The sequence below is a fragment of the Aspergillus brunneoviolaceus genome (genome assembly GCF_003184695.1).
Source record: "Aspergillus brunneoviolaceus CBS 621.78 unplaced genomic scaffold BO95scaffold_2, whole genome shotgun sequence".
In the NCBI taxonomy this organism is placed as follows: Eukaryota; Fungi; Ascomycota; class Eurotiomycetes; order Eurotiales; family Aspergillaceae; genus Aspergillus; species Aspergillus brunneoviolaceus.
The window spans coordinates 614,135-627,331 of NW_020290732.1; the positions used below are offsets into that span (position 1 = coordinate 614,135).

The 13,197-nt window shown below is 53.1% G+C and overlaps 5 protein-coding genes across 5 annotated transcripts; 3 read left to right on the forward strand and 2 right to left on the reverse strand.

The window, feature by feature from the left end:
- Window positions 1–376: 376 nt before the first annotated feature.
- Window positions 377–1,449, forward strand: BO95DRAFT_458561 (uncharacterized protein; the record flags this gene model as incomplete). The annotated part of the gene is made up of 4 exons (XM_025588563.1): window positions 377–427; window positions 486–514; window positions 568–1,069; window positions 1,174–1,449. 4 exons carry the CDS (start codon window positions 377–379, stop codon window positions 1,447–1,449), a joined length of 858 nt encoding a protein of 285 aa, XP_025447728.1.
- Window positions 1,450–1,807: 358 nt separating this feature from the next.
- BO95DRAFT_350595 (Rieske [2Fe-2S] domain protein) lies at window positions 1,808–3,217 on the reverse strand (the record flags this gene model as incomplete). Its single annotated transcript, XM_025582045.1, has 1 exon — window positions 1,808–3,217. The coding sequence occupies one exon, from the start codon at window positions 3,215–3,217 to the stop codon at window positions 1,808–1,810; it is 1,410 nt and encodes a 469-aa protein (XP_025447729.1).
- Window positions 3,218–3,854: 637 nt separating this feature from the next.
- Window positions 3,855–10,104, forward strand: BO95DRAFT_403155 (putative DEAD/DEAH box helicase). Its single transcript, XM_025583916.1, has 4 exons — window positions 3,855–4,000; window positions 4,068–4,761; window positions 4,812–6,580; window positions 6,627–10,104. Exons 1-4 carry the CDS (start codon window positions 3,945–3,947, stop codon window positions 9,715–9,717), a joined length of 5,610 nt encoding a protein of 1,869 aa, XP_025447730.1. The 5' UTR covers window positions 3,855–3,944; the 3' UTR covers window positions 9,718–10,104.
- Window positions 10,105–10,784: 680 nt separating this feature from the next.
- BO95DRAFT_437952 (CVNH domain-containing protein) lies at window positions 10,785–11,267 on the forward strand. The gene is made up of 2 exons (XM_025585396.1): window positions 10,785–10,982; window positions 11,041–11,267. The coding sequence occupies exons 1-2, from the start codon at window positions 10,847–10,849 to the stop codon at window positions 11,226–11,228; spliced, it is 324 nt and encodes a 107-aa protein (XP_025447731.1). The 5' UTR covers window positions 10,785–10,846; the 3' UTR covers window positions 11,229–11,267.
- Window positions 11,268–12,577: 1,310 nt separating this feature from the next.
- BO95DRAFT_350866 (putative cytochrome P450) lies at window positions 12,578–13,135 on the reverse strand (the record flags this gene model as incomplete). The annotated part of the gene is made up of 3 exons (XM_025582059.1): window positions 12,578–12,758; window positions 12,830–12,999; window positions 13,067–13,135. Coding segments are annotated over 3 exons (420 nt in total), but the record flags the coding sequence as incomplete, so codon positions are not given.
- Between the last annotated feature and the right edge of the window lie 62 nt (window positions 13,136–13,197).

Here is a 13,197-nt window from a genome sequence, read left to right on the forward strand (position 1 = left end):
TTGAATATGAGGCCATGATATATGTCTACGTCTTCTATGTCTTTTGATTGCATCATATACTGGCTGCGTTTATCCCGATAGTAGTACACTCTCCTTCTACTCTATCCAACCAATCTATGTAAGATAAGGTATGGTCTTCCACAGTTGCGTAAATGTTTCGGCAGTGAATGCTTCCAAATGTGCAGTACATGTAAAGACAGGTAGGTGCAAGTAACACCCCAGCTGTGGCTGGTGAATTACTTCCACTGCATGTGTCACTCAACCCAACCCCGCATCCTCCCCTCTTCCTCCATCACTCCATCACCTCCATCAACCTCAACCTCATCAACCACCCTCAACACCAACCTCAGCCTGTCCATCAGAAACAACCACCACCATGCCCCTCAGACCCAACTCCGTCTTCCTCATCCACCTCCTCGTCACCCTCGTACGTGCCCCACCATCCCAACTAAATCAAACAGAAACACTAACCACGCGAAACAAAGCTCTCCATCCTCTCCTTCATCCTATCAATGTCCGTCCCCCACCCCCACCAAACCCACTAACACCCAACTAACAACAAAAAAGCCTCGCCTGGACCCGCACAAAGACCCTCTCCCTCCCCCTCCCCCCAGCCCTCCCAATCCTCACCACCCTCCTAACCCCCTACACCCTCGCAACCCTAACCGCAACGACCCTCCTCAAATGCACCGCCTCCCCCAAACTAACCCTGATCATCCCGATCCTCAACACCCTCCACACAGCCCTAACAGCCATCCTCCTCACCCTCGTCCTCGCCTACCTAAACAACACCACAGGGGTTAGCACCTGCACCCTCGACCGAACCTGGCAGACGTATTTCCACGCCCGCGACGCGGCGACCATCCGGACGATCCAGGATCGATTGCAGTGCTGCGGGCTGCGCAGTGTGCGGGACCGCGCGTGGCCGTTCAAGGATCGGAGTCACGGGGATGATGCCTGTGTGTTGCAGTTGGGGTATACGCGGGCTTGTGCCGGGGTGTGGAGGGGCGAGGAGGTCAAGGTGCTGTGGTTTTTGGTGGTGGGGTTGGGGGTTGTCGGGGGGTTGAGGGTATGTTTTCTTCTACTTTTTTTTTTCTTTTGGGGGGTGGGGGGTTGTGGATGTTTTTGGACCGGGATTATTCGTGAGCAGGGCTAATGTGTTGTTTGTGGTAGATTGCGTTTTGGGTTCTTCGGGTAAGGGGGATGGGGGGTTGGGTTTTTAAAGGGGACGGTGAGGGTGGTGGTGAGGGGATCCGGCGGAGACGGGAGGAGTATCAGCGGATCTTGGATCGGGAGGTTGAGGAGGGGGGGAGTGTTGGGAATTTTGAGGCGGAGGATACCGGGGAGGGTGATGGGGGTGATGGTCGTGATCCTGCTGCTGCTGCTGCTGCTGGGGCAGGCAGGTTGTTGCCGCATTCGGAGTCGGTGTATGAGTGGGGGCAGCGTTGATGGTGGCATACATATGGTATGCATGCTAGGTGAGGAGTGGAGGATGTGCTCGTGGTTAAGTTGCTGGCTTGTTGGGTTACTCGTTTAACGCTAATGGGTATGCTATGTACAAGATGCAGGTTGTGGTACAGGTTTCGTTGTGAATGGTGCTTGGGCGCACAGGACAAATTGCAGTGCTGTTTCGCTTTCTGCTTGTATCTCGGTAATTTTGCCACGAGGGCGGCCCCGCGGGTGGGAATGGGGGCTTGACGCTGGGTCGTTGTCTGCTAAGGCCTGCGGCGCAGACAGATGAGTTCGAGCGAGCGCTCGATGAGGGTGACTCGATGATATAGGTGACGGTGGCGTCAACCTGCCACGCTCACGCCCGACCATATCCCACGAGATTGCCGTAATACCGCTCGTCCAGCCCGGCCTGCATGCGCGCCTCGGTGTTGAACGGCTCCCGCAGCGCCCCCACCCAGTATTGCTGCACATTCGATCGGAACACCTGCACTGGATCCGTCTGCTCCTGCCCGCAGATCCACGTCAACCACCGATGGCCCGTCGTCACATGGGTGATCTCGTCATTGTGGATGATCTCAAGGGACTGCACGCTCTCTTCATCGCCTGCCTTGCGGAACTTGTCGATCGTCATCGGGTTCACATCCAGCCCCCGCGCCTCATGCACCAACGCGATGATGCTGATCCGTGCGCGCAGATCATGCCCCGTCAGCGTCGCTGACTCCCATAGCCCATGATGCACCGGAATCGCCCCGAAGTACGAGCCCATCTCCTCCAGCCGCGTCCGCAGCAGCGAGAAATGCTTCGCCTCGTCGTTGGCGACCTTCAACCAGTCGTGGAAGAACGCGCGCGGCAGACCCCGCGGTTCCGTGGCCGTCGTGCGGAACGCCGCGAACCGCACGCAGATGTCCACCGCCAGATCGATCGCCCACTGCTCGATGTTCGCCAGCGCGTGCAGCATCATGATGCGACTCTTCTGCGTGCCGCCGCGTCCCGCGCGGGGCATCTGGCCCGGCTTGATGTCGACGAGGCCATCGCGGGGCGGGATCGCCGGGAGCGTCACACCGCTGCCGTCGCCGATCTCCATCTGGTCGGTTGTGCCTTCGCGCGCCGTGAAGATGGAGAACAGGTGCGCCGTCAGCTCGATCTTGTGCTCCGGGTTCGAGGTGTTCAAGATGTGCGCGCACCAGTCACACACGGTCGCCTTGTCGTCGAGGTAGACCGCCGGGCCAGAGGAAGTAGCGTCATTTTCTGTGGTTTGTTGAGGAGAGGCAGCCGTCTTGTTGTTCCCGTTTGTCTTAATGCTGGCGTCATCACGTTTACCCGATACCTCCGTCTTCAGCTTGATCTTCTCACTAACAGCCTCCATTTTGACCAATCCCACCCCATCCTCCGGGTATTCCAGCACCACCTGATCCCCGAACTCCACCGCGCCCCGCACATCCACGGCGAACGTGCACGCCTTGATCCCGACACTTGACTCCCCGGTCTCCACGTTGAAGTCGTACGCGTGCCACGGGCAGGAAGCCACGTAGGCGGAATCTTCGATGTCGATCGACGAGTCCTGCATCGGGCCGCCGGCGTGCGGACACTCCGCTTCCATGGCGTAGTAGGACCATCCGTTGGCTTCGTTCTTGGGTGTGGGGGAGGTGATGGATGGCTCGATGGTGGGAAGGCGGAACAGCACGAGGCGTTTGCCGGTGGTCAGGTGGATGACATAGCGGGTTTGCGTGAGGGAGGCGAGCGGGGCGAGAGGTATTCGTGGCATTGTCTGGGTGGATGTGTAGACTCCGTTCGAAGTTCTGTTGGTGCGTGGGATGAGTGGAGGGGGAAGTTGTTTGATCGGTGGATGGGAAAGTGGGAAGAGGGAAATTTGAGATCACGTGGGGCGGGGCTGCGGTGGTCCAGACCGGATTGGGGTTTGGACAGGCTGTCAGGCACAAGTGGAGTCAGCCTTCTCGATAAGGCACATTCTTATCCCAAATTGGTATCCAGTTATCGGTTCACGGTTATCGGATCCATCGGCCATCGGTTAGACTACACTACTCAGCTGCATACCGTATACAGTTGATCTTTCCATGATCAGCATCCGAAGAGCCGTCAAAGTGTCTGGGAGAGGAATCCTCAGACTCTTTTGGTTGTCAGCAACAGAGTTGTGCTACTCATCTCGATTATATGTACTGGTCTGCCTGAATATGTATAGGGTTAGACTGTTGCTGGGCTGTGTAATCGGAAGATTATCAAGTAAGACGGTCGAGCTAGATGTTGTGGAACTCGCTGGGCGAAAGTTCGCCACGGTGAATGGTGGAACTATCAGATTCTAGCAGGCAGTTTCCCGCTAAGGCCTCTGACTGATAAAGGCCACCCAACCATCAACAATCTCCTTCCACATCCCGGTCCTTTCCCCTCTTTTCATCACACAGCATCGTCTCCTCGATTTTTCCTATTCCCTAAGCTCTGACCTTGACACACGAAGCAGATAGTGTCCACTCAACATGTCGACTGCCTCAAGCCCGCCGGACGATCCCAACTGGGCATTCCTTTTCAAGGGGTGTGTTCTTTCCTGCGGTGGCCTGACTCCTATTCCCGCCTCAGCTAACGTATCCTGCTTGGACCAGGAAAAGCCTTTCTAGCCCACGAACTATCGATCTCATCGGAGATTATGCCGGGGACGAACTGTTCATCCTGGAGGGCGACTCGCTCCTACGCCATTGCTTTTCCGACGATCTGCTAGACTTTGACCTCGGATTTCAGCTCCTTCATGCCACTTACATCGTTGAGAGATTCCTCGCACAACTCCACCAGAGGAAGTGTCACTTTCACATCGTCTTCTTCTCATCCCATTCAGAGGCATGCATCCCACAGCACAGCAGCGCGGATAACTGGTCGAAGTATCGCCTAGCTCGTGAAGTCATCCTGCAACATATGAGTCGCCACTTACCAGAGACTATCCCGTCCATGCACATCCGCTGTTTCGAGGGGTACGACTGCAAGGATTTCGACGACTACCTTGTGGCAACCCGTGCGTACTTCATCATGTGTCATGATGGGGAAGATCCAGCGATCCACCACCAGCCTTGCGCCGAGAAAGCAGAAAATTCTGATGCCCTCTATATGGATGATGAGGAAAAGCATAACATCTCGGGACTAGACGACGAGAATCCCTCGGGCAAGGTACGACCTGAAACCGGTACGAAGCCTAATGAAGCCGCCGTGAGCAACTCCGCTACGTTCCGAAGTTTTATTTCTTGGTCCCTGTCTCGCGGCTATACAGTCTCGCTCATCAATAGTCTCGAGTTTCGGGATACTAAGGTAAGTCAAACTTATCAGTCTGAGACATTAGCACATACTGACCTGTACAGGTCATTTCTACGATCCTCGAGGGCTTGGACTTGTCTGGACAGCAGTCGTCCGAAGATCAGGATGTGGACTCGAAGTCTGTACATGATATGATCTCTCAACTGAGCTCAAATGGGGAAAAGTATGCGGCTAACATGTGCCATCCTGGCGCAGTGTTCAGCTCCACGGTCAGTTTCCCAGTAGGTCAACCAAGTGAACGAATCAAGAAGATTTTCAGGAGAATTTACGAAACTGTCCCACGTCCGAGCCTATCTCAGCGGGAATGGGCCGTTGTATTCACTCTTAGTGCTTTGGGAGAAACTGGCAAACAACGTAAGAAGGCTGGCAGATGCATGGAAGCTATGTTGCTACACACGGCAGTTCTGTCCGAGTGTCGACTGTGTGACCGCCCATGTCAACCCGATGCGTCTGGGCCCGGGGCGGATTTCCTGAGACAGTACAACGATATGGCGCTTGCCGTCTTGCAGTCTCCCTCCTGGCAAGAATTCACTGCGGATGACCATGTGCCCAGCGACTTAATCGATATGATTGACGGAAGGATCTTTCTCGGAACTCTGAACAGGGATCAGAACTTGAGTTTGGCAATGCTTGTCAGCCCTACGGTAGTGGAGAGATACAATCTTCTCGTATCAACACTCAACAAGATCTGCGCACAAAAGATTGCCGGAACCATCATGACAGGAGACGGTGTCATGTCAGCAGACCGTCAGTACCAGGAACACACGCTAGACATAGCCCACTCGAGATGCAAGAGCCACTCGAATATCTTGGGCTCTGTCATGCCTTTCAGTAACCCCATTCTGGACAAGCACCTGGGTCCCATTTCATTGGACATTGTACCCTCTGCTGTGGGGATTTCGAGTTCTGCACGTTCGAAACCGTTCACGGAGCGAACCCATTGGCATAATGCCCGCCGTCCCTTGGACGTGAAGCAGCCCGCCGCACCGCCTCAGAAGATTCAAAGTCGTTATCAGCGCTTGATGAGAGATATCAGGCAGTATGCTCTTAGTCTCACAGATGCGACCGGAGGCATCTTGCAGCCCGAAAAAGTGTTTCGAGAATCGAAAGGAATTGCGGATCGCAGACTTACAAGAAACCAGGAGAATACCCGTCGTCCCACAGGACCCAATCCATCATCCGAGATTCAGGACAAGCAATTGATTTTTATCAAGAAGCAGACGGAAGTGTGGCAGGACCAGCGCCGCTGTTTCGATAAAGAGCCAAGTCTCGCCCAGCGATACGTGAACGCCAAGTCCTACCTTGAGGGCTTGCCAGAAGAGAAGCGATGTCATTTAGAAGCTGAAGTTCTAACATACTTGATAAGCACCCTGGTTGGTCTTTGGCGCAAGCGATGCTTCGCCTCCAAGAAAAGCCAGTCAATGCATATAGTGGCCCTCATTTGGCATACAATTCTTCAAATCACCAAGGTACCAGTGGGAGTAACTAAAGATATCATCCAGTGCATCTCGAAAACTTCGATAGCACTAGGCCTTCCGGAAGTCAACCTAGTCCCTCATGGCAATCAATCCCTGACATTCGAGTTCGCGTTCCCGGGAGCCGATACTGAGGGCTTACACATAGGATTGTCATTTCGTGAGTTTCAGCTTCTCCATGCAGGTCCTTTTCTCGATCGCAACATGGAGTCAGCGCTAGATTCCCGGGTCAGGGGTTTTGCGCCTGACAGATGGCAACGAGAGATCCTAGATCAGATAGATGCCAAGGCAAGTCTTTTTGTGGTGGCTCCTACCAGTGCTGGGAAAACATTCATATCGTGAGTGATTAGGCCTTATCTGCAAACTTACCTAACATATGTGCAGGTTCTATGCGATCAAACAAGTTCTCCAAGACAGTGATGACGGAGTCCTAGTGTATGTCGCACCCACCAAAGCCCTTGTCAACCAAGTCGCCGCAGAGATCGAGGCTCGATTCACCAAAACCTACAAGCACGCTGGAAAGTCTGTTTGGGCCATTCACACCCGTGATACTCGAGTCAACAATCCAACCAAGTGCCAGGTACTCATCACAGTGCCACACATTCTTCAAATCATGCTTCTTGCGCCAGGCAACGCAAAGTCATGGTCCTCCCGCATAAAGCGAATTATCTTTGATGAGGTGCATTGCATTGGTCAAGCCGACGACGGCGTAGTCTGGGAACAGCTACTTCTTCTGGCACCATGTCCTATTGTTGCACTCTCTGCAACCGTCGGCAATCCCAAAGAGTTCAGCGATTGGCTGAGCCTGACACAACGGGCAAATGGCTTTGAGCTAAAAACAGTGGAGCACAAAGTCCGCTGGTCGGATCTCAGGAAGTACATCTATCGTCCACCAGCCAGTTTTAACTTTGATGGCCTCCCGGGGCCCGCAGTGCTTCCGGTCCTCGGTCTAGATGGGTGTGCTGACATGGAGTTCATACACCCCGTAACAAGTTTGATCGACCGTTCAAGGGGCATACCAGACGATCTTTCACTTGAGCCCCGCGACTGCTTGAAGCTCTGGCAAGCAATGGTCACAAATCAAACAAAGGAATTTGCCCTTGATGCCTCTCTATCTCCTTCAGCCATGATGCCGGAAATCATGACCAAAGCTGATGTTTTCCCATTCGAGGCTAGATTGAAAGCAGTTCTTGCATCATGGATGAGAGACCGGAAATCGCCATTTGACGCCGTGGTGCAGGAGTTATCCGAGAACGCTCTCAGCAACAAGAAAACTGATGTTCATTCTTCATCGACTGCGAACAGTCATCACACGACATTGGTCGGCCTAGAAGCCCTGCTGAATACGACTCTACCGCTCATCTACGCCCTCTCCGAGCAAGGTGCCCTTCCGGCCCTGTTTTTCAACTATGACAGGAGCTGGTGCGAGAAAATCTGCCATCGCATTTGTAGCGAGCTGCAGAATGCCGAAAGATCTTGGAAAGAGTCTGATGCAGAATGGAAAAGCAAACTGGCCCGTTTTCAGGCATGGAAAAAGTCCAGCTCGACTCGTGCCAAAAAGGCCACAAGCCACAATGCCGACAAGGTATCACGGGCAGACCGACTGCGAGAAGCTGCTTCAGAGGAACCCGACTGGTACGCGTCTTTTGACCCCGACGAGCCGCTTAATAGATTCTCTCTGGCCAATGGAAGGGCGATATCGAAATCGGACTTTGAAACATATGCCGCGGAGCTAGAATCCTTTGATGTACCTGATAGATTCATCGACGCGCTGAGACGCGGAGTAGGAGTTCACCATGCAGGTATGAATCGCAAATACCGCAATGTGTGTGAGATATTGTTTCGGAAGGGGTTTCTGCGCGTCGTTATTGCCACTGGCACGCTGGCGCTAGGTATCAACATGCCCTGCAAAACAGTCGTATTTGCAGGTGATTCGGTGTTTCTGACAGCGCTCAACTTTCGACAATCTGCGGGACGGGCAGGTCGCCGTGGCTTTGACTACTTAGGTAATATCGTCTTTCAGGACATCTCTGGTTTGAAAGTCCGTCGCCTCATGAGCTCCAAGCTGCCTGACCTCAACGGACACTTTCCCATCACCACCAGTCTAGTTCTTCGTCTTTGTATTCTACTTCATGAATCGGACCAGGCTATCCTCGCAAAGAAAGTTGTTGACTCGATCCTGTCAAGTCCGCGCATTTACCTTGGCGGGCCAGAGTCCAGACAGACGGTACTTCACCATCTACGCTTCTCGATCGATTACCTCCGGCGCAACCAACTCCTCGATGAGACTGGAGTGCCACTCAACTTCGCCGGCGCGATTTCCCATCTTTATTACACCGAGAACTCCAGTTTCGCTCTTCACTCTCTCCTCAAAGCGGGATATTTCCACCGCTTGAGCAAGCATCTCGATGAGAATCCTGAACGAACCCTCCGCACCCTGATGGTAGTCATGTCGCACCTATTTGGCCGCCGGCCCCTTCATCCCTTCGTCATCAAGCGCCACCTTAAACGCCACAAACAGTCAACCTCGGTGGTAGTCCTTCCACCCCTTCCCCGTCCAGCTGAGCGAATCCTGCGGCACCACAATCGCGAGACCTTGGACATCTACTCCACTTACGTCGCTACCTTCGTTGACCAGCACCTCCACAACCCAGATGATGTGCTTCCATTGACCAAGCTGAAACAAGGCGGCACGAATTCAATCTCTCAATTCACCGCCCGTGACAACCGCACAAGACCAGCAGTCATGTGCCCGACCCAGGCGGCGATCACATCAGCCTTCGTCGCCCTATCCTGTCCTGACCCCCCCAAGACCATCGCACACCTCTGTAAATCAGTGCGTCAGGGAGTGTGGCTCGAACAGTCCGTTATTCCGCATGTGCCAGTTGAGTCAGACGGAGAGGCAGGCCCGCTGAATGCGTATTTGTATGACTTCTTTAAGCATGGCAACAAGTCGGCGCTAGATAAGGAGAACATGATTCGGCGCGGTGATCTGTGGTTCCTGTTGAATGACTTCTCTCTGATACTAGCGACGATTGTCACGAGTCTCGAGAATTTTCTAAAGTCGGATGCGAAGTCATCAGTGGGGGAGCCGGATGATTTGGGAGTTATGGGGTGCGGGGATGCGCAGGAGGAGGAGGATGAGGTTGACAGTATGGCCCAGACTGTGCTGCCCAGGAGGGAGAAGAACTCGGTGGATGAGACAGGAGGCAAGACTGTTTTCGCCGCTGATTCAGAGGAAGAAGTACCGGACAGTTGGGAGGATATGATGGACGATGAAACCAAGAGCAATGCGGATACTGTTCCAGCTGGTCTCGACGAGACATTGCCCATCGACCACGACCAGCAGGGCCAAGGGGAAGTATGCCAGCAAATGGAATCCGTGTTCGACCAAGATGGATTGCAACGAGTTCTCGAGATGTTTCAACTGTTGCGGACGGAGTTCAATGCTAAGTTTAAGAAGATGTGGGCTTAAGTGTACCGTGTTTGATTTGTGTATTGCGAAGTGGATATATTGGGACTCGGGTGGTCTTCAATATCCCGGAGTGAACATACCTACACGAAGCAAGTATCGGTATCTGGTGGGTGGGAGTCGTCAACGATGAGGCGTAGCCGAGTGATACCTACAGGTGGCAATGAGGCCCGCATGTCGGTGTGAGGTCACGGGTATCAACTAGGCAGCGTTGAACAATACAAGAGGCGACTAGAAGAGGCAACTTGCTCAGCTATGATGCCTTATTCGACTCATTCCCATGAAGATTTGACGAATTAGCAGGCGGTGGAGGGCTGTGATTGGCGGTTGATTGCCGTATTTCCTGCTGTGGCTGAATGATCTATGCAATTTGATTTTCTTCGTTTGTTCACATGTGAACAGCTAGTCACAGTGTCAATTAATGCCGCAAGATGCTCACTTGCGTCAGACGGATAGTTATGTTGTACCGGTAAGTCATTTGTAAACGTTGGACTTGTCATAAATTGACTTGTCGGCACACCATCCATCATAGCCCGTCGATCCTCGCCACCTGATCACGACATGACCCCAAGCTTTCCAGATCGGCAAGGATCAGGTGCAGGTATACCCCATACTACGCCGACAAGCTCAACTTCCAGTCCCTCAAAGATGAGACGGTCAATACCCATTAGGTAATCGCCACCTCCCCTGACCCACCGCCGACACCGGTTCGCCTTACCCGATCTGATGAAAAGTGGATATCACCTCTCTCTTCAGCTGTCCTTCTGTGTGCGCCTCTCAGCCACGCCTCACAATTGTTCTGCTCAGCCTCACAGCCCCTCAATGCCCCTCCCCGCCAAAACCACCCAGACACTGTGGCTGTCTCGCCAGAAATGGCCCATTCGGCCTTCACCGTCGCAACTCAGCTACGTACGTAGACGAATACGGACCCCCACCAGCCAAGCAGTCAATGCGGGCAATACAGACCGAGATGGGGTGATAGCCCGCCTCCTCCGTGGGTAAAGGAGAGCGACAAGCAGCTTATAAAAGGGAGCTGCACGCCCTCCGGGATTGACATCCATTCCTCATCTCAATTCCTCCTCATCCAGCCACTCTCAATTTACTCCTACCATCTACCAGCCAAACCTCCACAATGAGCTTCCACGAGTCCGCCGTCCACGGTTCCATCCGCCTCGAGGGCCCCTTCCTCCACGCTCTCCTCCGCGATGCGCACGGCCACGAGCGCCCCGCCCACATTGACCTAAACCACTTCATTGGCAACATCGACGGTATGCACCCTTCTCCTCTGTCTAAATTATAAACCCAGGTACTGATGGTACGGGATAGGCCACTTCCAATGGGGCGGCCACAACTTCTTCGAGTCCGCCCGCGGGGTGCACTTCGACATCGAGGGCGGCGCCCACGTCCCCGTCGTCCGCGGTGAGCTCCGCGACGAGCACGGCAACTGGCACGTTCGCGACATCAACCTCGCCGAGCGCCTGTTCAACATCGACGGTCACTTCGAGTTCCGGTAGATCTTAGCGTTATCAACTCGATGAAATCTGAATATTAGCATTGTTTTTGTTTTCAATTTTCCTCCGTATTCAAGGCCATCCCAAGTAGCGGTGAAGTCTGGAGCAACGGGTACGGTACGGTACGATACGGTCAGGGGACGATCGGTACCGAACCCAGAATTAGGGTCTCGGATAAAGTTACGTGGAAACCCGTGGAAGGAGAAGAGAAGATGATCGGCGGGATCGGGTTTCAGATTGGGTATGGTACAGTACGCGGGTGCCGAGTAAACTAGTCTGAAAGGTAATAATCCGGCCGCGGGGCGACCGCGGCGATCATAACATCTTACCGCTCCGGGGCTAGTCACACGGGCTTAAATTAGTACAGCTCGTTTGAGTGGTTGTTCGGCTCGGAAATAGCGGGGTTGTCTCAGCCCCCGCCAGTGTGTCGGGTTCTTTGAGGTGCCGACCAGTCGGGCCCCTTTTTCTGCTTCCGAGTCCCTTTTGCTGGGTTGTCAGTAGAAAAGTCGAGTGCCTGCCCTGCGGCTACCAAAGTTGGATTGAGACCACTGTAAAAGTATAGGTATATCAATTGAGAAGGATTAGTGGCGCGACTGGCTTTCGGTCTGTGTGGCGATGGCGCATGGTCTACTTCGCAGCGGGGACTTTATAACTATTTCATCTCTGACTTTGCTACTCTGACCAAGACTGCTCGTCTCCAAGCAGCGTGTCAACCTTTCCATACACTCATGCGGCATGAGCTCCTCGGATTACTCTTTTTTCTTCATGATTTTAAGCTTTTCCGGGCCCTACTTCGCCGCTTTCCACCTGCATTCTCTATCGACTGATGCGATAGCCAAGCGTTAGATCCTCCTGCCAAACGTTTAAATATAACAAGGCCTGGACACTTCGTTTGTTAAGGGTAACATAACCATCCAATTCCACAAAATCATACATGGTGGTAAGTGTTCGCGGCTTATAATCGGACTTTCTTACGCACAATGTATCCAAGTACGAGTGTATGGGTTGGTTTTCGTGGCCACTCGTGTCTCGCTTCAACTCCATTCCATTTAGTCTCGAGCGAATACCCAGACAAGGATTGGATTCAAGAAACCGTATAGACTGCCCATCATATGAATCGCGACTCTGCCGGACAAGTATACTATCTTAAGGTGTTTTTTTTCTATATTTCGAAAACATTGTTGGCTACCTGACGTGGTGAAGGCCCAACACGGAGGTTATTGTATACCAAAGAGCAACTTACTGCCGACTAGGAAAGCTATTCCATTTTCTAATTTACTGTATTAAAATCATTTACAGTTATTGACCAAATAAAGCTCACGCGCAACTTTCTGATTGATCCAGGGGGGACATTACCCCTCATACTTGTTTGTCAAGTATGCCCTCACCCCCGGTATATCAACCCTGGGCAAACTAAAAAATAATCCGTAACTCGACAGGACGTGGCTCTCATCTGTCTCGTACAACTGGATCCGCGGTGCCCCGGGCCGGAACAACCAGGCGATCGTGTGATACATGACCATGTACGTTAAGCTGTCGCCGGTTTTCAGCTTCCTTCTGGTCACACAAGACATCGTTGGGGCGGGAAAGGGAATTATACATACTGGTTACCAATACAGCTCCTGGATCCCTTGGTGAATGCAACGAAGTGGCAGTGCATCTCCGCAAGGTGTTCATCGGAGCATTCCAGCCAGCGTTCAGGGTTAAACGTTCTCGGCGATGGGAACACAGCCGGATCCATGAGCATCCAGTAGATCGTCATCCCTACCGGAGTCTGAGGAGCGGAAGGAGGCCTTGTGATTAGACCGGGGTATTGCATAGTGAGACTCTCCTCGACATACCTTTTTGGGAATCCTCCACCCCTTGTAGACCAGATCTTCATCCGGCGAGATTCGGGCCGCCCGGCGGAGATTGCCGCCTCCCAGTCTACCAATATCAATTAGATCGGGATTGGATATATGTCAATTAGTAG